This window comes from Oreochromis aureus, linkage group 8 (assembly GCF_013358895.1).
Source record: "Oreochromis aureus strain Israel breed Guangdong linkage group 8, ZZ_aureus, whole genome shotgun sequence".
NCBI classification, from domain to species: domain Eukaryota; kingdom Metazoa; phylum Chordata; class Actinopteri; order Cichliformes; family Cichlidae; genus Oreochromis; species Oreochromis aureus.
Window position 1 is genome coordinate 12,037,888 of NC_052949.1, and position 23,988 is coordinate 12,061,875.

Here is a 23,988-nt window from a genome sequence, read left to right on the forward strand (position 1 = left end):
TCATACAAATGTAGTGTATGTGAAAATAGTCTGAGAGACACACTGCAGCAAGGAGTACTCTGCAAATATGCACAGTGTGTGGATAACGAGCTGGGGAAAATCATTTATAAATGTATCATAATAACATAATTTAGATTTACATTAAAATAATTTCAATAAATAGAAAAAAGTATCACAACTTTGACTGGGATTCTGTTGCAAACGCAAACACTGTTGAAATTATACCCCTCACAAGAGTGTTAGTACTGGATGCCAGAAAGTGGCAGGATACTTTCAGCATACAGCCACATTCTGCTCTTGATCCTCAGACTCATGCTAAAGGGATTTGCATCCCTAAGGTGTCCATCAACGCAAGATGAAAATGAGATCATCAGCTTAATGAGCTGAGGTTGTAGGAGAGGAGGGTGGCAGGGGTGAGGATACTCTTGTGGTCATAATCATATTCAGCTATGACCAGAGAAGATGATACTTCAAGACAGACATGTAATGAACTGTAATGCACTAAATGGGAAATTACATTTACAGGTAAAACGCAGAAAAGGCTATAAAAGAGAATTCCTCTGCCACTTTGACAAGTTGTATTTGATATCCAGTCTCAACACACGAGTCGTCAAAACTCTGAATAGGTGGAAAACAAAGGTTAGTATCATATAACTGATCACTTGTGAAACATGGTCACAATCTCTCCTGTTCCAGGTATTCCTGAAATATTGGATTCACAGGAATGGCACAGATGGAGTGTCTCTGTGACTCTGAACTTTGGACACTGAATTTTAATCAGTTTAAGCTAATTTAGCCCCTTAGTGGAGATCTCTATGTAAGTACAGAGGAAATATATATATATATATATACATATATATATATATATATATATATATATTTATATAGCTACCTCTCCACCTCTCATTTCTTCATATTTTGCTTTACAAGGAGGCCAGTCAATTTTTTAAAGTGGCCTTGGGCAATAGTTTTCCAGGCTTTTTGGAGATCTTTCAAAGTTTAGCTGCTTTTTCTCTCGTTTTTCAGCTCAGTCCTTGTACCTAAACATCTTCAGAGGAATTTCTTATTTGTTAAGTCACTTAACACTACCTATGAATCATTCAAACATTTAAAAAGCACCTAGCTCAAAGGATGAACCAGTGTTGCGTCTTCACATAACTGAAAAACTAGCAAAGAACACATTTAAATTGTATCTTTAGTCACTTTGTTACTAGCAGCCTGTCACAAAAACAGATGAATCTAGAAAACAATGCCCCTAATAACTGTTTGACAGGCATAGATAGTAATTTTGCACCAACAAGGCGTGGTGTGTCTTTTAACAGCTCCAAAAAATCTAGCAAAAAGCCATTTGTTAGGAAGGAAAATAGGGGAAAGGGCGAGGTATGCCAAATTACACAAGAACTGGCCTGAAAAATCTGTGGCAGAAAAAACATGTTTGCAAATCAATTATGGAGTAATGAATCCAAATTTGAAATATTTGTTTCAAATCGTTAGCAATATGTACGACAAGGTCAAGCGAGACGTATAACAGTTAGTGCCTACGGCCATCTGTGAAACACTGTGGAGTCTCTGTCAGGGTTTGGATGCATTACAGTCAGTGATGTTGGGGATCTTGTCAAAATTGATGGAATTATGAATGCAGATTTTGATCCACCATATAATACCATCTGGGAAGAATTTGATTGGAAACACTTTCATTATTCAGCATCAAAATGATCCGAAAAACACTGCAAATAAATCCCAGCAGCCATTTCAAACTTTCATTGCAAAATATACTGAAATAAGGGGTGGCTCAAGATTTTTGCACAGCAGTGTATCTTGTGTATTTTATTTTATTTTTACCATAAATTGAAGTCGAAGACAATACCGTCATTTTAACGTACTGAACACAATGCAATACCAAAAAGGCCCAAAGGTGACAAACTGATGTAGCAATCACCTTTACACGTTAATCTCCATAACAGCTGCGGTGAGACAAAGATTTACCAGTCTATCAATTTGTCCCATGACAGTGAAATCCTACTCTACATGCCCAGACACGACTCCCAAAATGAGGTCACCTCTATTATCTGAAAGCAATCTTGCTGTGCAGCGACAGGAAAAGAATCAATGTACTGCACCCCATTAGGAATACAGTATATCGCTGTTTACCAATCCAGACAGCCACGATAGGTAAACTGTTGCTAATTTGTAACTTATGTCAAACGGGTGGAGGTGAGGTTAACAATCATCCAGCTCTGGGTCATGTGTGTGTTTGTGTTTAAAACCTAGTGATGGTGAACCTGCCAAAAGGGGTGTGTGTGTGTGTGTGTTGTGGCCTAGATCCCTCAGATACTTCACTTCCCTTAACTGGAAAATAACCTAGTTAAAGCCAAGTGAATTCATTCGAGAGTATTCAAATGCATGTTTAATAGTTCAATATGAGTCCAGCAGGCAGTAACATAATGGACAAAACACAGGGTCAAACAATGTGCAGGCTGTTAGAAAACCGGGTACCAGCTGCTAGTGCTTTTCTGTGTACAATAACATTTATTCCTGAATTGCAAATAGGAGTGGTACAACCAGTCCAGCCGCAGTTTCATACTCCTTCATAACATTTCATTACCTCTGAATGCCCAGGCATATTCAAGCTTGTGTCTGCTAATGGTGAAATAAACCATTAGCACCTTTTTTGCAGGCACTGGTTGAGAGACCTCAATATATCACTTGAAAATGAGCTTTTTTTTCTTGTCAAATTTATTTGGTACACTGGAACCTTGGGGGCAACGATTGAGAATCATTTGTTTTACGCTCCATTTCCAAAGATCTCAACGATCCAGCTGTGACACTGAAGCCAAATAACCAATCTTTTTTTTTTTTTTGGTCACAGTCATTTTATTTATCCTCGGTGTAGATAGCGTGTGTAATGAGTGGCTTTTGATAGAGTAGCTATGACAGGACTGTCCCCAGTAAAAGGCAGCTTAAAGTCAAGTAAATAAAGATAAGCAGCTGAAGATCTGCGGTTCTTCAATCTGATGATGGAGTGTCAGTTTCATTTTTGTTTACACTGAGAGAAACATGAGCCCAAGCATCAGCATAATTTATCGCATTCAGCAGTGGTTGCATTTATCATCTCTCAGACCAGCTCACTTCCCATTTCCAGCGATTTGTTATTGTAAAACAAAAGCCTCTCCGATATGAATTCCAGTTAAAACCTGAGCCAAGGCTGAATTTTCCCAAGTGCTTTAAAACCTTGAGCTTTTCTCTGACAATGAAATTTCCAAACTGATGGAAATTCCACACATTTTCACACAGACTCGAAAATTATCTTTATTTATAACAATCAAAGAAAAAAATCAAATAGCTTTGCTAACAACCATTTCCTGCTGCTCTGTACGGGTTGTGCACGTTTTCTGTTTTCATCACATGACACACAACAATTACTCTGCGTTAAAGTGCAGCAAATGTTTAGTGCAAATTGTGAGTACAGTAGCTCTTCGGAGAATCTGACTGTGGGAACTTGAACGCTGCATTTCTCTCGCCTTTTAACTGTCAGTCAGCAGCTGGTTACGGCAGACTCATGTCATCTTGAGGTATCTTATCTATGCCGATCATGTACTGACAAATACACAGTGCAGCTCAAGCATGCTCAACACTATCGCTTGCAGATGGGATAATTGTTCTGCAAACTTCATTCCAGTTTGTGTCACACTTTGCAGAGCAACAGATGGGAGTCTTTCCCATGTGTGACAATACAGTTGGCTGTTAAGAGTTTATAGAGGCCATGGGCTGGTTAATTTAACTTCCATAACAAAGAAAACTTTCAGAAGCTACTTTTTAATGCTACTGCTAATTAGCTAGAGTTCAGTGTTCACTGCCTGGTATTCAGTGCCCCCTCTGACTGAGGATCATGTCCACCGCCTGGGCCAGGTTGTCTACAGTGCCGTCAGCCGTCACCGTCGGGTGCCTCTCATCAATGGGCCTGAGGGAGGAGAAGCAAATGCACAGGTTTGAGGACTTGTATCGCAGGAAGAAGGAAATCTTGAGCACAAAAGAAATGGTAAACAAGGACTAGCAGTTTGACACAGTCAAATGGATTAACAACGCTGAATGAATTATGTGGGGGGAAAAAAACAAAACAAAAACCCCAACGAAACACAATTGAAACGAAAAAGAAAGTTTGTTATCAAAACTGTCATCCTGTGTGGTAACTCTGGTTCTGTTAAGAGCTTGTTTAACAGCACTGTATTTTTAGTTCTTTTGGCTACTCCCCCTTTTTTTGGGGGGGAGCGGGGGTACAGCGTATCATCTGCCTCAATCTCACCCTTTCCCAAGCATACCTGCCCTCTGAATGTCTTTCACTACATCCAGAGTACATCCACAGTCATCATCCTTTGCCCAACATATCAGTTGATTTGAAGGTATCTCAGGGTAACTGTGGCTCCATAACCACACCTTTCTATCATATCTGCAGGCTACTACACCACAATTATAGTGCTGTTTTGTATCAAGGAGGTTAGGATCAAATCGTAATATACTGTTAATATGTGAGGCTGTAAGAAAACACATTTCTTCCACACATGGTAACAGACTGATTTCTCCAAACTTGCTGTTCAGCTGTGCTACTCTCGTGGCTCTGTGGCCCCTTGACTAAATTGACCTCAAATTTTTGTTAAGACATTTAGAGGCACCAGTGCAAGAGAGACTTGCAGTATTCCCCTCACATTCTCACAGCTTAATCGTTACTCTGCATTTAGGACAAATTAGCAAATGAACTAATGCTAAGGTGCTGAAAATGGTTTACCTGCCTCAGACTTGTGTTGTCTTGTTAGTTTTGTTCTACATTTGTAATTGGATGGATTGCACAGAAAGGGTTATTGTACTCACAGCACGCACATAGAAATGATGTTTACATGTTTACCCACATAAAGTACCCTACATCAAAAGGTCACAGGCGAATGCCCAAAATTACCCTATACCATAATCCTGTTTCCACACGATTTCCTAAATTGTGGGAAAGCTGTGGACTTGGTCAAGACGGGCAAGGCTGTAGCCTCCACACTGCCTGCTGCCATTGTTCGGATCAAGGCCCAGTGATGGATGCAGATTTGGTTGTTTAATCAGCTGGTAGTGGAAATGTAATCCATTTGGTGTGGCACTAGGCCCAAGCTGACATGGAGGACCCCCTTTCCACCCAATTCCATCAAAAGACAGAGACGCCCCTTCATTCATCTGCAGAACTGCCCTGGAGTCCTGCTCATTTATGGAGTGGTGCCTATAGACACCCCCCCCCCTTGACCAGGCTCTGTGTGCTGCCTCTGTTCCCCAGTCACGGCTTGGAACTCCAGATGGGGACTCTTTGTCAGGCCCTGGGTGTGAGGCACACACCGCCATTAATCCTGACTTCTGAAAGCTTACAGAGCACCATGGCAAATATTTGTGAGCCGCCCAAGTGTAGCGACAGAAAGAAGAGGCCTGTGGTGGTGGAAATAGGGGAAGAGGTGCTGAATGCCGAAGCCACGCTGAATATGGCAAAGCAGTGCCATGTGTTTACGCATGTCTGTCAGCTGCCAGTGCTTGGGTTATGTGAGCTGGTCCACTAATGGTTGGGGTTTTATGTCTCCTGTGCTGGATTACTCCCGCACCCTTTTCTGCCCGAGGACTGATTGAGTTCACACACGCATGCACGCACAGGCATGAACGCACAAGCAACATAGGTCACATGGCTCTTATGTTTCAAGAAGTGAAGCCAAAAGTATCAACCTCACTGTCTTTTCAACCCGATGCTTCTTTAAATCTCTCCCTGACTCCATCTTTTAGATAGGCATGCATAGATGCATGCATGCATGCGTGTGTGTGTATTCATTTTGCTGCCTTCCTCCCATTCCCATGAATAATGAAGAAGTAACCAGGTCAATGTGACCATGCAAAATTCAGCACAATACAGCTAGTGTTACCGGTGAGGTAATCTGCGGCTTGCTGTCCTTCAGGTCAATGCAATATCAATACACGTGAATAGATAGGTTTGGTCCCTGAGCCTGACTGACATTGCAGAGCCATCACGTAGGGATGAGGTCAGCTATGAGGCAGGAGGTGGGGAGCAGCCAAGGGTTTAGTACAACACAGCTGCCCCTACGCTGAAAGAGCAAACTGCCTCATCAGACGGTTAGTAAATGATCACACGATTTGGGCTGCAAGTGGTGCAAGAAAAAAAAAGATTAAAAAATCCAAAAGGAGCAGTGAGCTTGGCTAGTGGTGAACAAGCACGGCAGCCGATTTGACAAAAACGATTTTGACAGCTGATTAACATTCAAGCAAATCATCAATCAAGATGTCAAACACTTGCAGGCTCCAAATGTTCTTTTGTGACAGCTGAAAACTTGAATATCTTTGGTTTTAGACAGCTAAAGACCTCACGTTGGGCTCTAGGAAGATTAAATGCCGATCAAAAAGGAAAAGTGAGCTTTAAAGTCGGGTTCTCTAATGCTGTCGATCCTTTAAAGCTATGAATGCCCCATGTGATTCTTGCAGGTTGTCACAGGACTTGCTTCCAAAATAACAAATCACCAATTATATCAGTCGACAAGTCATCCCAAAGTTTGTTCCATGTGCTTAAAAAAAAAATAAAGAAAAAAACAAGACAGGTACATCTCTAATCCCCCTACAGCAAAAACAAGAAAAAGAACAAGAAAAAAAAAAACACAAGACAGCTGATTAAAGTTGCCTTAGCTCAACACACCATGGGTATCAAGTATATACTGGATAGGAAATATGAGGAGTATAATGCCTTAGTGTGTCATATGATATATACAGTATAAAACATGACACTTAGCACTATTAAAAACACCTTTTTTGCAGGCACTGGTTGTTCCTTCGTGAAAAGAAAGTAGATAATGACTCATGTAGTGAGTGCATTTGTTTGTGAAAGTCTGCTGTGAGTCAGAGACATACAGAGACGAGGTAAGATACAGAAATAAAAAAAAGGACTCTTGTTTAACCTGAGGAGAAGAGGGCGGCTTCACCTTTGTTTTGTTTCGTTTAGATGCATTCAGCTGACTCCTGAGGTAACTGACCGCAGGGTGAGGGAGCATGAAAACGCTCTCGCCGGTTAATGCTTAACTCGCCTCGTGCACAGAGGGAAGCAAAACCGTCACATATACCCGATTTCGATTTATACTTGTCTCTGCACCTCTGCTGAGCAGGCATTTTGCTTGACACAATACTGACAAAACAACAACAACAAAAAAAATCAGGTTAGCAGTGCACAACTCTCAGTGATGTTTTGGTGTTACATCCTGAGCAACTCAAGCTAGAAATATCTGGGTTTCCTGCAATTTGACTGTAGGACAAAAGGCAATTTTGAAGCTTTGATCTAACTTTTAATGGGTGCTATTAATGGTGTAGTCAAAGTACCATAAACTAGTATAAAATCACCCAAACTGCCTACATGAAAAATGGCTCCTATTAGACAGAAATTAGCATTTGTTAGCAATGAAAGAGGCTGGCTAATCAGTGTAGGCTTTAAAAGTAGTACCGTTTAACTTCGGCAGGTTCTTCTGATCAGTGTGTTTGCTTACTCTTCAGTAGGAACATGGGTGTGACAAATTCAGCCAAATATTTCAATATTTCAGCCACGTTGCACACTTTATGACTTGGCTTTCTGAGTCATCATGAGAATTTTCCCAGCTGGAAATCTGTCACAAAAAGTCACAACTCTAAAGAGGCCTGAAGTTTCCAAGAAAGTGTACTGAAAGTCATAAAAGCATTTGAAAACAAACCCACAGTAAGAAACAGGAATAACCAGTAAAAGCTTACCTATAGAGACACCACATAGCAAATAACTCAATGAAATGACATAGTTATCACACTGTTATAACACTGCGCCTCAAATAAATAGGAGATACAGCGTATCATTGTAGGCTTTGTGTAAAGTGAGTTGCCACCTAGCAACACAGTGAAGATAACACTGAAAGTAAAGAGTCACTCTGCAAGTGAAAGGTGGAAAAACAGTCAACCCAGGTCAGTGTGTTGTTTTCATTGCCAGACTACTGAAGGCAGCAGGAGCTGAAACGCAGCCTTTTTTCCACTATAAAGATGATGATATTAAGCATAACCTGAGGGAGATCACGTCTTGATGACATTCATAGCCTTTATGTTGAGCCAAGCCGTGTGGGTGACATAAGATGCAGGCACATGACAAAGCTCTTTACCCTCACCCCGGGGACAGGGAGAAAAGGTGTGCAGCTGCTCGTGTTTCCTGCTGCACGGTGCCGCTTTAGCAGCGTCGGCCTGGAGGGTGAAAATGTGATCAGTTAGACTGACTCTGCTGTAAATAAAATGCCACAAGACCGAGTGAAGATGTCGCGGGGATTGTCGACACCAGCGATGCTGCAGCCTGCTTTTATTACAATCCGCTCCGAGCTTCACTTTTCCTATCTTTCTGTTCTCTTTTACCTGATATGTACAAAGCACAGATAACATTCTTGAAATAATACAGCTGCACCTTCTTAGGAAAAACAGCCCAACTGAACAGAGGAAACCACCATGTTATGTGCATGTTATGGCAACAGAAGTGACAGATGCTAACTTGAAGCCTTCACATCCTCTGCCGAGTTTGTGGCAGTGCAGCGACCGTTATCACTTCACTTTACAAAAGGCTGCATAATGTTGAATCATGATCAGCAAACAGCTGCAGCATGGTTTTCACACTTTACGCAGATTAACGGTTCTTTCCAATCGAGCTGGACACAAAAGGGGATTCCCTGGTTGCGGCGCAAAGAGCCACTTTATTATTTTTTTCCATCCTGTGGCTGTACGAAAACCTCCCGTGAGTACGAGTGATGACTGTGAGCGTGTGTGAGAGAGAATCCTGATCTGCTGAAAACCACCCGCTGGAAACTTTCTGTCTTTCACAATAACAAAAACATCCAATGCTACGTGAACAGGATGCAAAGCATAAAAGTTTTTATTTCCTCAACAGCCTACTATGTCACTTTGGTGTGACATTCATCGCTATGAAATGTAAAAATGAAGTCATATTGCACACCGTGTGGATGAGGAAGAAGAATTTAATGAATTACAAAAGGTTTTGCAGCTGTGGTTTAGGTGCTAGTTTGTGGAGTCATCTTAGGTAATCTGGTGGGAGCAGAGGGGGGAAAAAAATATATAAATTTTTAGCTTTTAAGAAGCCATTACCTTCTTCAACATTTAACAGCTGTCCTTGTCAATGTTGTGCTCAATATGCAAAGCCTTACGTGACCCAGATCTAACCACACTCTTTTCATCTGTGTGCTGTTATTATTAGCAGCACTGCTGATGACTTGCTGAATCGTCTTTTTTGTGCGTATATCTCAGGGCGCATGGGTGTTATGTTAGCTCTGAGGTACTGCTGAGTCACCTGCATCAGATAAAGAAAATGCAAGTACAACCATGCATACCAGCTCGCTAAAACAAATCATTACAAACAAATGGTTACAGCAGAATCCAGGCAAAGGCCCAAATCCCTCTAGCCAAGCAGCTTGTCAATTGGTAATTGCAAGAGGGATTGGTTCCCCATTGAAACGGCTACGGGTCTGTGTTCATGTATTTAAGAGGCAGTGCCATGTTTCAGCCTGCCATCTGTGGGCTACAACTCGCTCTACTCTCCCACTCTCGCTCATTTCCTCTTCTCTTTCTCACGGGTGGAAAAGTACTGTTGAAGGAGCTCAGTGACTGAGGCCTGCTTGGTTCCTTTGTCTTACCGTGGGAGTCTGGTCTCACTGTGAAAAAAAGCTCAGGTTAATTATTAATATCTCATTGACTTATAACGCACAGCAGGCTTTAAAAGAGCCTGCAGGCAGGGGGAAGCTAACACCCAAGGGTGGCGGGGCATGGTAGGCGAGGCTTCTATAACCTCTTTGTGCAGCTACTGCCACTTCAATCTATGACCTCGATTCAATATATGGCACACTATCAGGTGGTTGGATTACACATTACTACGATACGAAAAACAAAAATGAAACAAGCTTTTGAGATTTTGTTGAAGACGAGTCTCACTTTGCCTTTCAATTGTTCAGTTCAGCTTTGTTACTTCTTAGATTTATGACTAGGTAATTGATCATAGGGCTCTCTTATCTGTCACATAAGACAGGACAGCAAACTCAGGATCCCATGTAAATGATTTAAACTCTGTATTTAACTGTATAACAAACAGTAAGACTGTTAGGTTTAAAAACGGGGGGTTCCAGCAACCTGGAAACCACCTAACAGCTTTTTACACATACATTTAAAGTTGTTGACGTTTTAAAAAAAATTGACATGATGCTTTTCTGACAGATTGTAGGTGAATGTAGGCTCTTCCAGCTTGTATGTAGAAATGTCCTTGGTCAAGACACTGAACCTTGAGCCTCCCAACGCTTTTATTGGAGTGAGATTGTGTGAATGTCAGAATAGAATTTTAAAAAGTGCTTTATGAATGTGTGTGTAATTGGGGGTAATGATGCTTGTAGTAAAAACACTTTGAATGCTAAATCAGACTGGAAAAGGGTATGCATAGTTTTTATATACCCATCATGGTCATAAACATAGTAATTTGGGGTTTTTAAATTATTCAGTTGAACTCTTCTTCTTCCATAGTGAAATTGTCACCCAGTCTACAATGGGACATCTTTGACTTTGAAAGAAAGTTTGAATTTATTTTGGATTTTCTCTAATCGACACAGGTTCAAACATATGCATACGCTCAGGTGGTGCTGAAGGTTCTACAAGGTCTTTTAATTTGATGCTGCTGCCATGAAATAAAACTTTTATGGTGGTTTTAAGACTTGTTTTATGCATTTAGATGCATAATTGCTAAAAGTACGTGCTAGGTGGTTGCTAAGCAACAAGATGGAATCAAAATATGTGATATAGATAAGAACCTTGACAGACTTGAGATGTAGCTCTGTGCCAAGTTTGGTTGCTCAACTCCTGATTGTGTAAGTTTAGTTGGTAGAGAAAGAAACAAATACAAAAGATTTTGCGATAGCCAAAGTATAGCTACACAAGTTTGTATCTTACCAAGTATGGAGTGTCTGGAAACACTGTACTATGCTAAATTAGCATTTATTTTTTGGAGCAAGTGTGCTTGCATCAATTCAGATCCACAATTTTGTACAAATATTTTACAATAACAGTTTCAGTTGGCATCATGATTGGCTGTTTTTGATTGCGCGCTACAATTGGAAAATTGAAAAGGACTGACCACAGTAGTGAAAAACTGGAATGATAAATAAAGCAGTTACAATTTAGCCCCACCCACTCGGCATTTGGAGTGGCCCATGGCATGATGGGTCTCAAGTAGCTGTTAGCACAAGCAAGAACTAACAAGCGAGACTCTTTTTTTTCAGTGGAATACTCTCTCAAAACTGCAAAGATATAAATGTTAACAGTAGAAACAGAGCTCAAGAAGAAGAAAAAAAAAAACAAAAAAAAAACAAGGCCGCGTCTGAAGAGTGGGAATGCTGGCTGGATGAGGAAATCACTTCCAGAATTGAGTTTGTTTACATCCCCTACAAAATTCCACAATTTCAACCCATGGAAATGGGACGGAAACATAAATTATACTCCAAGTTAATTAGCATCACTGCATGGAATCCAGTCGACACATTTATGGTAAAGAGAGCTTAAGGGAACACGGTTTCTGTTATAGAACCCTATGACTTATTTTAATTGCTTTAATTCTGTGGCAATGAAGAGGATGAAATGGAAATGAACACCCATTTCTAGAAACATGCAGCAAAAGAAATCCAACTAATAAAACACAGCTTTCATGTGTTATCTGTTAAATAGAAGGGAAATCCAACAGTGGAAATAGGAACCTTATGCAACACACATTTATCCCAGTTTACCATGCATCCTGCCAAGGCCCTGCTGCTGACTGACAAAAGAGATGCTGAGAGCTGTTCATGGCTGGTCAGACATCACTGTGCTTATCTGTATGCTTATGATGACACATAATGTCAAAATTACTTTCCTATTTAGCATTATGCCTTATTCTGTCAGTCTAATAAGAAATGAACACACAGATTTATATATAACCCATTCTGTACAGTGAGGTTTATACATTTCTACATAAAGCTAACAGGTCAGAACGTGCCAGCTTTAGTTCCTCTGAACATCTGGGCGGACTTGGACACAAAAGAGGGCCCCTGTGGATTTAGCTTTAGCTCAAAGGCCACGTTGTGCACATGTCATGCGTCCCTTTGCTGGTGTAAAGAGTCAGTGTTTTTGTGGTGCACAGATAAACAGACCTAAATGACACATTTAGAAACACTGTAGCTGACAAATTCACAGCCCACAGCCTCAGTGGAGAGGAGTGCACTTAGATAACTTCACTTCCTTCCCACACAGACAAAACTAATGTGCTAAGAGTGGTTAAGAGGACAGGGTGTGGGACTGAGCTGTTACACGAGACACTATAAAGTGCCTGCACTCTTTTCTACAAAGCAAAATGCTGCACAGATCAAGACAACGCAAAGCGAAAATGTGACTCAAGCGTAACCTGCTCAGGCAAGACTACACATTAAATTCAGTTTAGTGTGCTCGAAGGAGAGAATTAAAGGCATTATCTTAGGTAAACTACATTTCATAACTGTCTAGGTAAAAGGAAGGCCTTGCAGTAGTACATGAAACCATGACCATTATCATATGTGCTGATCTATACGTCCTGAGGAGGACTGAAAGCTAAGCTAAGCTGAAATACATAATGTATCTTGGAGCCATCCCAGAAATGACCACAAGGTAAAAGCTAACTGGCACCAACAGTCCAGTAAAATTCAATTTCAACATCATGCCAATATAGATTTAAAAGCAAATATTTTCAGTCAAACTGCCAGATCTGATCACCATATGGAGGAGGTCCAACTTAAATTTGGATCACTTCATTTTTATTAGACAGCCATTCAAATACAGGCAAATGATTTATGAGGAATAGTGCCAGGTTACAGCTTGTGGCCTCTTAGGGAGTGGGGATACAATTAACCTGCCCTAAATATGCTAGTAATATTGGGGTTATTATACTAATTCTGTCCACTTTATTATATTAAGCTGACAGCAAACATTTTTCTACTTGAAAAGCTTTCTCTTGTGTTTGCTGAGGCTGATTGGCCATACGCTTTCTTAATGAGCTGTCTTTCCTTTCATTCACTGCACTCACAATGGCTTTATTTTCAAGACTTCATTACAGGTTTCACTGGAAATCTGCTCAGGATATCCACACTAATCACAGGTTATGTGCCACTCAGAGAGAGCCAGTTCAGTCTGGGCTGGGAAGGTTTCTCTGGACTGGTCTGCTGGGGGACAACTGCACAGTGTATTGTAGTCTGCTAAGCTGTTAATATCCTTTGGTGCTTGCTCACAGATTAATTGTACCATCACTTTTGGATTAAGCCAAATACTTTTTCTAATCTCAGAGTTGTTGCTTCTGATCATACTAGCAGTTAAAATCATAGTTTGGAATATTTGCATACTAACCCATCTGATGAGAACTGCATGTCCTCAGGGACAGTACTCATTGCACAATGTTGCATGTGTGTTTTTTTGCAAGCTCATAGAAGCTTCATTGACAACATCCATGTTCATGAAATATGAAACAGACATATGGTATACAAGCCATGATCATTACCAGTTCTTGGACATATTCTTGTCTGTCAAAGAGCATTTTCAAAAAGAAACAATGGCCAAAAGAAAAGCCAAACTGTTAGCTTTTCTTCTAGTTATCTCACGCCAGATCATTACTATACTATCATGTTTCACTCAGTTCTCATGAATCTCAGTTTACCTAAGCGTCAACTGTAATATCCGCCTAGTAGCCTTAAATTCAAAGAATCTGACAGTTACAGAACGTCCCAGTCGGAGAAAGTTGCTACATAAGGATAACAGAAAACACCTGTCCTTCAGCATTTTTGGCCTGAATTAAAATAAAGACTAAATACAACTGCAAAATTATTGCTTTAATTTGAGTAGATTTTACAACAATATTGAAAGAACTGCTCGTAAGACATAATACCATACACAGTGCCTGTGGGTACAACACAAGCAGGTTTTCTTTGAAATTGTTTCCTAGGTGAGGTATGTGAACACTAGTTCACGCAGAAAGGAGCTAGCACACAGCTCAGAGTTCCCACAGTGTGTCCCTAGGTGACTGAACACATGAAAAGGCTATTATTGAGGCTCATAAAGCCAAAAATAAATACATTTTAAAAATCAGCAGAGCGATATCAAAGATAAACCTAGTAAATGACACATGACCTGGGAGACCAAGACTGCACAGAGAGTCAAGAGTGTTCTCTGGCGTGCTTTCTCATGAAGAATAAAGTTCATGGCACCCCTTTTCACCTTAAGATGCCTTTCAAACATGCTGGTGGTGACTCTGTTGTGGGTGGGGGAACATACAGCTTTCGTTGCACTTGCTGATAGACAGGAGTACGCTTTTACACCCTCGTATACTCTATATATTCAAAAGGCAACATCCGCCACACACTTCTTCTATATTGATGCAAACCAACAGCTAACTAAAAGAGGCTACTCTGTTGTCTCTATTGTTTTTTTATTAAAAAGCCACAAAAAAAGAGGAAAAATGTCATTCCAAATGTTTTGTGAAACATTTTCATTAATTGTCTTTGACTCTTTCTACTATGCTTGTAAAAACTGCAGAAAAGCTGTGCTTCTGTCTAAATATTTATGGACATGATTGTACCTGGTGTGACCATAAAGCCAGGAGTGGAGATATTTCTGGAATGATCCGTGGAATATCAAACGCTGGAACAACATGGGGTTTTCCTGTTCTTTACAGTGTGCCAACATGGGCCATGAATGCAGCATTGAACTAATGAACCGTTCTTTCTTTAGCATGTTCTTTTGTGAACATGCAAACGTCAGCATGTTTGTTTTAGTAAATACAGTAGAGCATGGGCTTGGTGCAAGCCATAAAATTACTGTAGGGACACTAATCTATGTATGGTAAGCACATGGCCACCAACCCAACCCCGCTATGCTTTTTTCCTGTTGCGTCCCTCGTTGACGGCCACAGACAGAAAGGGCATGAACCAGGGTGCGGTTTCAGCAAACTATTTCATAGTTTGTATCATCAGGGACTAGTTCCCTCTTGAGAGCTTCAATCTGGCTCAGCCTGCTTGTTTCCACACATTCCCATTAGCAGCCAAGCGTTAGCCGCAGAGAGACTTTCACAGTGTAAACCACTCTGACGATGGTTGCTGCTGTGTGAAAATGTTTGCTGTGTGCTCTTTGCCAGATTCCAACTGGAATCCACTATGGGCTTCCTCCAACTCACTGGCGCCCATTCAAAACACCTATCAAAGCTGTGCCGGTATCCCACTCTTTGCTGCACAGCTTTCTCCCCGGCACAAGCACACACGCCAGCGCTGAGGGTGTATGCACGCGCAGCACATGGGGAAACGGCAGTAGCAATTAAACTGGTTTACCGCTGCTGCATGCAGAAACAGCATGATGTGAACCTGCTTTTATGAAGCTTCAAAGCTTCCCAGTTCTGCGCTGATGCAGTTCCTTGAAGATAAGAGAACAGAAACAAAGAACACACGATCGGTCACAGGCACAGGCTGCTGTAGATCACTATTGAAAAAGGTAACATACGCTTAAAAGAGGAAAACAAGGGCATCATACTCATAACCTTACTGCTCAGTAACATTTTTTTTTTTATTACAACGCCAAGCTGACAACTTGTTTGTTTTTTTTGTAGTTCCACAAAATAATTACCAAAAAACCCCCAACACAATGACCCACCACTCATTCACTACTATTGCTTTTATAATAAAGTGGCCCTTTATGCTCACTTCCATCATGTTTCATAATTAAAGGTAATCCTTATTATTTTTTTATGCAGCTCTTAAGTCATCACCTGTCTCCATAAAACCATTTCACCTTCCTTAAAGCTATTTTTCTTTTGATTGGCTGCCCCTCATAAACAAGGATATCAGCCTATGCTGTTCTCAGTTACATACGCAGACCTTTAATTTAAGACTTTGTCTAGGTTTAATATAAGCATACACTATTGTAACAGTGCATACAGATAATAAAGGCTTCATATGGCCACTTTATAGTCATTCGAACCATTATTAAAGAAGCAAAATGGTTGGGACAAACCTGCCGGGAACACTGCAGTTGTGACACTTTACTTTAGGTCGCTGTTCTGGTTTCTATGCGTAAAGAAAATTCCCTGTTTCAGTTCAGCTTCGCTGCTTGTGTCAATCCTGTTTACTCCCGCGGCAGATAAGTGTTTCCTCCGAAATACCGAATGGCAGACAAACAAATTGAGTGCCTAGCTGGTGATGAGTGTAACACTTAGCAGCCAAGGACCCAGACACCAGCTCTCTGAAGAAGTGTTGCTTTTGCATAGACTTGCGATTATCAGCTGGCCATAAACATTACTCCAAATGAATGCTAAAGCTGCTTCATGTTAGCTGGCAAGTGTTTCCTAACAAGTTAATAAGGTGATAATTAGTCAATATCAGGTTTACAGCTTGAATCCATGTGACTATGAAATCCATTAGCTTTAATACCAAATGCTGCATATAATTGGCCCATTTCACTCGGAAAATGTGTTTTTTTAAGTACAATTATGCATAATTGTCCAATCAATTATTGTTACAATCTGCATTTCAGGCCAACAAGAGCTTTTTCCTACACACAGCAGAGCTTTATCTGAAAAATAATTTAATTTGTGTTTTTAAAATTACATCTGAAACCTAACCAACTACTGATTACTGATTTTCAATAGCATAAACAGCAGTTATGGATAAAGTGTAATATGGACAGTATTCAGTAACCACTGAAATTTCATACACAGCTATAATGTTCTGACTGCCATTAAGCATGTAACTAGAGAAGTAAAAGACTGAGTGGGGTTTGGAGCAGAGCTCAGTGTCTGTGGATTGTTCCCATGCAGCTGATTAACATCAGCAGTCAGATCTCTATACTCTCAGTGTAATTTCCACCCACTTTTCAGTGGTAGGCCCCTCTTTGCAAACCTGGTCTACATTAAAGAGCAAAGGGTTCTCTGGCTCCCTTGAGGTGCATTAACTTTCACTCGTTATATACAAGAACAAGGGAAATTTGACTGCTAGCAGAACTGCCAATTACAGATGCCCTTATGTTGTGCCTATAGCTCACCAACTAGTCCAGTAAAGTCACTTTGCTAGGTCCACTTTTGGATTTAATCAAAATGAGCCACATATATAAGAAAATACATCGTATTTAACAGTAAAGTGAGCACTTAAGTGCACATAAAACCCTCTTATCGTATAGGATTACTATAACATGTATCCATTTAGTTCTATTTGATACTTTAAAAAAACTACAGACTTTAGCTTTTAACACATTAAAGGTCAAAGACACACATATAGCTTCAGAATGAGCGAGGTACAATTTTGACTCTTCATTCCTGAAGCAACAAAAACAAAACAAAACCGGCTTGTGAACCAACTTCAGAGGATGTAAAACTTTAGAGAGGATTTTTTTAAAAGTAGACACTCAAAAAAACAAAAGAAAAGAAAAAAAAGCTTAAAGTTGTCCAGAGCTATGAGTATGTGAAGTGAAAAGCATTTTCACACAAGCTGATACGATTTGATTTGTATCTTTTTCCCTTCCTGTCTTGTCACTGAGTCTGGGGTATTTGAATCCGTAATTTCTCCGAGCGTGATGGGAACTGGAGGCCTGCGCAGCATCTGGTTGACTTGGAAACAGCTGTGTTTTCACAGTTATGACTGAGGGTTTATAGCCGCTCAAAGCGAGCCTGGGTTCACCGGGCCCGTTTAGCTAAACAATGTTAAATCTCACGTCTCCCCCCACTACTCAAATTCCCACTGAAACACTGTTAATGTCAAAGTTACTCCTCTTCTTCTCAGAGAACGTGTAAAGTCAGCAAGTCTGGGCGCGCCGAGTTCTGGGTTATTATTAGGTTTCCCATGTTTAATAAACAAAGACAGTTCGCTTTAGGTGTCATAAATGAACAGCCTTTATACTCTGTTCCTAGTTGTGGGCAAAAGAATACACAAATACTGTGAGGCTCTTCTGTTATTACTGTTTCACACCCACATGATGTGCTGTTCAGAGCTGCTATTGCAGCAATACATTCGAAACACAGATGATTTCTTAATCATTCATAATAACAGTTTTGGTTTCCTTTGAGTCATTATATTGCTCTGCTCATCTCTCCCCAGATAAACCCCTTTGATAATAATAATAGCAATAAATCCACAGCTGATAAACATCATGTCAAGGAACCCAACACTGGTTTCACACATGTTCCTCTGCTAGTCTATAACCAGATGCTTTCGCCACAAAACATGGTTAGGCAGTGATATAATTTAATCCGTTTTATCCTGTTTAGTTGAATTGACACTGTTCAGAGTGTCAGCACACTGGAGCTCAACTGAGCTGCTGGGAGTAGACTATGAAGTCACACAAACCAGATGAATTCATGTGCTTACTCCACTGAGACTCTACAGTAGAAAAAGTTCAGCCCACTTGGCTTCTAAGCTCAACACGCATACCGCCACAGAGATGTGCAGGTCTGTCTCTCTCTCTCTGAACGAATGACTGCCCAGACAGAGGACAGCTTTTATAATGAGTGACCGTGCTCTTAGCTAAGGATTAACGCTGAGTGATGCTCAAGCAGATTACTCAGCGTTCTCTGGTCACATGACCGCAACCTGCATGCCAGTCTACGTTGGCAGGGCAGGTCATAAAGAAGGGCACTCGTCAGATTGATGCGTGGTTTGCAGGCAATTTAAATATTTCCATTACAGGCTAATCGCCTTTTAGTATTACAAAATAGTCTTATTCTGTTGCATGCATCTGACAGCCACAGTTGCTAGCTATCCATCTTTACATAAGAGTTACTCACGTTAAGACAAAGGTAAACATTAAAAGCCCACAATTATGTTTGTAGCAATTATTTTACTTTGGAAAAAACCTGCATAAGCTGCAAGAGTAAGGTAGAAAAAAAAAAAAAAAAAAAAAAGCATATAAAGGCTAAAGCATCTATATTACTTACCAGAACTGCAGACATACTAAAATTATAGTAAACAGCACATATGGCATAATGTAGTTCTATACCAGCATCCTCGCTTACACCCAGCAACTTTTCTCTTTTCTTCAAACTGTAAGTACCACATGGTTCTAAAATAATCAACCATATATTTCTGTAATTACACCATAAGGAAGGCGCCCCAGTACTCTCCAGATTTGGGACTATAAATCCTTTGGTGACTACGACCTTGCGGGCAACGAGCATCTACATGTGGAGAGAATAAAGCTTTTTCTGGCAGATTCTCAATCAAATAAACAAATCTGGAAGATTGAAGAATATGGTCGCTGACTCACAGGAAGCCTGTTCATTACAAAGGAAGCATTGCACCACAAATCTGGTGTAATGGTGCCCCCTTGTGGACAAACTAAGTAGCACTCACAGAGACTTTGCTAGTACTGAGTTGCACCCCGTTTTGCCTTGAGAACTGCCTTGATTCATTGCGGCATAGATAAAACAAGGTGCTGGAAACATTGCTCAGAGATTTTTGTGTGTGAATTGTGGCCTTAGGTTCATTTTCTTAGCTTACAAGAGTGGCAGCCAGTGTGGTCTTCTGCTGCTGTAGTCAATCAAGGTTTGACGTGTTGTGCATTCAGAGATGCTCCTCTGTATACCTTCGTTGTAATTAGTGGTTATTAAATTAACGGTTACTGTCTTCCTATCGGCTTCAGCAGTCTCGCCACTGACCTCTGATATCAACAAGGTACTTTTCACCCTGCTGCCTGTAATTATCACTGGATATTTACTCTTTTTAGGGCCTGTAAACTGCATACTTGGTTGCGTGGGAAAATCCCATTGGATCAGCAGTTTCTGACCAGCCTGTCTCACAACAACATCCACGGCACGATCAAAGTGACTTAAACTGCCTGTCTTCCCCATTCTGATGCTCAAATTCAACCTTAATAGGTCGTCTTGACCATATCTTCATGCCTAAAATACACCGATTTGCTGCTATGCGATTAAATGATTAGATATTTGTTAACAAGCAGCTTACGCACCATCTGTGAAACAAAAAATAAAATGAAATGAAGAGTAGCAGCAACATGGCCGATGACAATATTTACTTCTATTATTTTTATCTCTAAAAAACATAATTAAACAGATATGTAAAATAGATAGTAAGAATATGGATTATTCAGGACAGAACATACTGACTATAACCATTAGATAAAACAGTTACCCCACATAGACAAATCACAGTTCACATAGCGTATTTGTAGATTTAGGATAACACTGACCTGTACTTGCCAGTCCGCACCTGTACACCTTTCATTCCACAATGTTGGGCCCCACCTACATCATTTAAAAGATCGTCTCCAATCATCAGCACCTGAACGTGAGAAAGGAGAAGAAAGAAAACAGCAGTTCCTCAATCCGTGCAAGTGATGGCACAATACTTGACCCTTTGTGGTTAACCAACTTTATCACTTGTTAATACCACTACAGTATGTTTTTGAACATTTGGATACACTACAGATCATTACTGCACCGAGCTGCCAGAAGTTATTCTCTGGTGTCCTTGCTTCCTTACTAAGCTTCATTAGCACTTGGGCAGATCAGTTTCATCCAGGCCTCCATTCTACTCATGTTTCCTCTCAAAAACTGCTTAGTCGTCATCCCCACTGACTCAGGTGACCAACCTTTTGCACCACTGCCTACTAAAGAAGCCACAAAGGGGGATGAGGGCAAAAACAAAGGAGCAACCCATGATGGGCTCTCTACAACACAAGAAAAACAAAAAGGAGACACATTAAAACAAATATAGTGCACTGGGAGAATGAAAACAAGAATGGTGATTAAGAATTCAACCAGCGTCACTAATTTTAGATAAAATACGACTACTTAAGCTACTCGCGAGATCAAACAGGGGCAGCTTTTTTCCTCCCCTTCAATGCAAGTGTGTCAAGGGCAAAAAGAGGTGGCCACAGACTCCTAAGAGAACCTAGTGCAGATGTGTTTTAAGAACATCGACAACCTAGACCTGCTTTGCATGCTTAGTGAGGTCAAACCATGGAACTACTTTACTTTATTAATGAAGCAGAGGCACAAAGAAAGGAGGGGAAGCTGATGAAAGTGGAGTCAGAGCTGGTACAGAGAGTTCCTTGAACACAGGAGGAGTGCAGTATCAAGTGACTGGGCTAAACAGGCCGTTGTTCAGTGATTCTAAGAAGGCATTTCTTAAAGAAACAAAGAAAGAAGAGAATAACAGTGGGTCTCTAAGGGAGCTTTTTAAGTGAGAGACTCGACAAATAAGGACAAGAGCCTGGGTGAGTAAACGAGTGCTCTGGAGAGGATGGCAAAGTTAGCAGCGAATACATCCATGTATCTGAGAAAGAAGGAAAATTACCAGAGTGAAACTTATACTGAGATTATTGAAACTTTCGTTAACATTCTTGTGTCTGTGTGTTGGATTTGCAGTGCATGTGTTGGATTTGCAGTGCATGTGTTCCTCTACATGAAAAAGTAACAAAGAAAACCTGCAGGAATTTTACAATCAAATCAAAAGACCATGTTTATCTGTTAGATATTATCATTTGTGTTCAAATGTATCAAGTGTTACAAGACTGTCATAATATGATTTACCTGTTAAAGTGTCTTCTTTTGCATTCTTCTCATACAACATAACATATTGCTTATTCTTACAAATACTTTCAATAATGAAACATATGATATCAGACTTATAAGAAACAAAAGCAGATATAGCTGATATATCGATATAGTTGATTCAAAGTGTTGAAATCATATTTTACAGCTTTTAGTTGAATTTTAAATATGGATAAGATGTTGTTGAAAGCATTGACGCCCATATTTAGGCTGAAAAGACAAAAAAGACCCATCAGAGAGATAGGAAATCTTTAAGAGTGGCTAAATCAACACTCTGGTATTAAAATGAATGAAAAGACTGGAGAGCTCAGCAACACCAAGAGGCCTGAAAGACTGTAGAAAACAAAGTACATGATGACAGGATTATTATTTTAAAAAAGAAAAAAAAAAATTAAAGCTGAAAGTTTGCACTTTAGTCACATATAGCTAAATTTACACTCCATTGTGGTAGAGTACAGATGCAAAACTAGAAAAAAAAACATTGTGTCATTGGTTCATAATTTGTTGGAAAAACTGTAACAGGAGTGTCAGAGCACAGAGGAACAAGCTCAACAAAGCAAAGCTGCAAAACAAGAACTACAGGCAGCTGGTCTTTATTGCACAACTGACAGTAAACTTTTCCATCCTAACTTGTACTCTGTGCACATGCAGGGCCATGTATTGCTGCATACCTCATGTGGTTGAAGGCCCATATCATTGAGAACACTCTGGAAGAATGTTGGGGAAGGTTTTCCAATTACTTCTGCCTTTAAATCACAGGCATACTAAAAAGAACAAAAAAGCCAACATTAAAAATAACTTATTTATTTCCACTGAACTCTAAAAAAAATATCGGTGCACCTATTTTACCTCCAAAGCTTTCATGTAAACGCCAACATCTAATTTTAAACCATCCGTCTCCTTGTAGTATCGCCTATGAAGAAAGATTAACATCAATAAACACATTTCATTATATAATGATGTGTTACTTGGAATAAGCAATAGAGTAATGTCGGTTGGCTAGTAATATTTAATTACCCCTGGCCCAGGGAGAAAAGCACCGGCTTTTCCAGGCCTATAAGGACCCTGAAAGCCTCGTTCAAATTCTGATAGGAAAAATTTTCAGCCGCATCTCCTACAATCACACAGTTTGGGTTGGTTTTGTCAACACCGTCAAACTCTGGGAGAAGTCCTGCAGAGAAGGAGCAAAGTCATAAATGGGTTATTGCATCTAAAATCATCAAATTATTAGATAATTTTCAGCTCAACCAACTTTGATTAGTCTGAATATTTTATCATTTAAAATTTGGACACGATGGACATAATGATTATAGTGAAATTTTAGTTTCATAAATCAAATATATATATTATATACTGTATATGGATTCGTGCCAGGTATTTGTAAGAATAAGCAATGTCTTATGCTGCAGACGGGGAGACTTTATCAAGTAAATCATATTATAAGACACAAGTCTTGTTTTACTTATGAGACAATTCAATAGCCAAATTAGACGTGGTCCAGCAGAAGGCTCAAGATGATTTGAGATTAAATGACACAGCTTATAATTTAACACCAGAATGTAACAGAAAAAAACCATTTATGCACTCACATATATTATACCAGGGCTTTTAATGTGCATTTATTCTAAGTGCACTCTTAGAACACAATCAACTAAAAAGTGGTCTGAAAACTTTAGATGCTCAAATATGAACCTTACCATCATGCACCAGCAAGTGAGGACGTAAACCTCTTTCTTTGAGAACGGCTATGGCTGCAGGCGCAGGAGGGAAGACTTCAGATACAGAGATGTCAAAGCCCAATCTTCGAAGCTTGGCTACAAACTTCTCTCTGGTGGCCTGGGTCTCATTGGTGCAGAATCGCAGCTGCAGGTCGGATTCCTTGAGCCTTTCAATAGGTCAGGAGGGCACAGCGGGTGGTCACATACATCATTAAGTCTGAGTGACGGACTTTGACAGCTATGCAAACTGAAGACGTAAACCTAAAACAATTTCTACGTGAAAAATTTCACTCACTTTTTCACAGCTTCGATCGAGCCAGGAATGGCAACTCCGTCACCCTCCCCGCTGTCATATAAAACTCCACACAGGTCCAAAATGACACCTTTTAAACTCTTAGCACAGCCCGGCCAGCCAGTGTCAGCCATGACGAAGTGACTAGTGCGCATGCGCTTAATGTAAAGCGGCACGTGGCAAAGCACGTGTGTTGTTTCATGTGTTTAGCGAAAACACACAAAACAGTATTTTTTTTTAATGTACATCTTTAAATACAATTAGACTGACCGTTGGATCCCAGACGAAGTGCTTTCAATAAATTCTGGACG

General features: G+C 40.2%; 1 protein-coding gene across 4 annotated transcripts; it reads right to left on the reverse strand.

The window, feature by feature from the left end:
- Positions 1-2,380: 2,380 nt before the first annotated feature.
- LOC116328833 (phospholysine phosphohistidine inorganic pyrophosphate phosphatase) lies at positions 2,381-23,846 on the reverse strand. Of its 4 annotated transcripts, XR_005614051.1 has the most exons (8): positions 23,681-23,844; positions 23,365-23,552; positions 22,685-22,838; positions 22,517-22,580; positions 22,339-22,431; positions 20,302-20,393; positions 9,234-9,376; positions 9,070-9,114 (listed from the first exon to the last, which is right to left on the reverse strand). XR_005614051.1 is itself a non-coding variant. In XM_031750726.2 (7 exons), exons 1-7 carry the CDS (start codon positions 23,830-23,832, stop codon positions 3,865-3,867), a joined length of 840 nt encoding a protein of 279 aa, XP_031606586.2. In that variant the 5' UTR covers positions 23,833-23,846; the 3' UTR covers positions 2,381-3,864. The 4 variants fall into 4 exon arrangements, 3 of the variants coding, with proteins under 3 accessions (XP_031606586.2, XP_039472164.1, XP_039472163.1); XM_031750726.2 differs by lacking the exons at positions 9,070-9,114; positions 9,234-9,376 and adding an exon at positions 2,381-3,961 and having other exon boundaries at positions 23,681-23,846; XM_039616230.1 differs by having other exon boundaries at positions 9,092-9,376.
- Between the last annotated feature and the right edge of the window lie 142 nt (positions 23,847-23,988).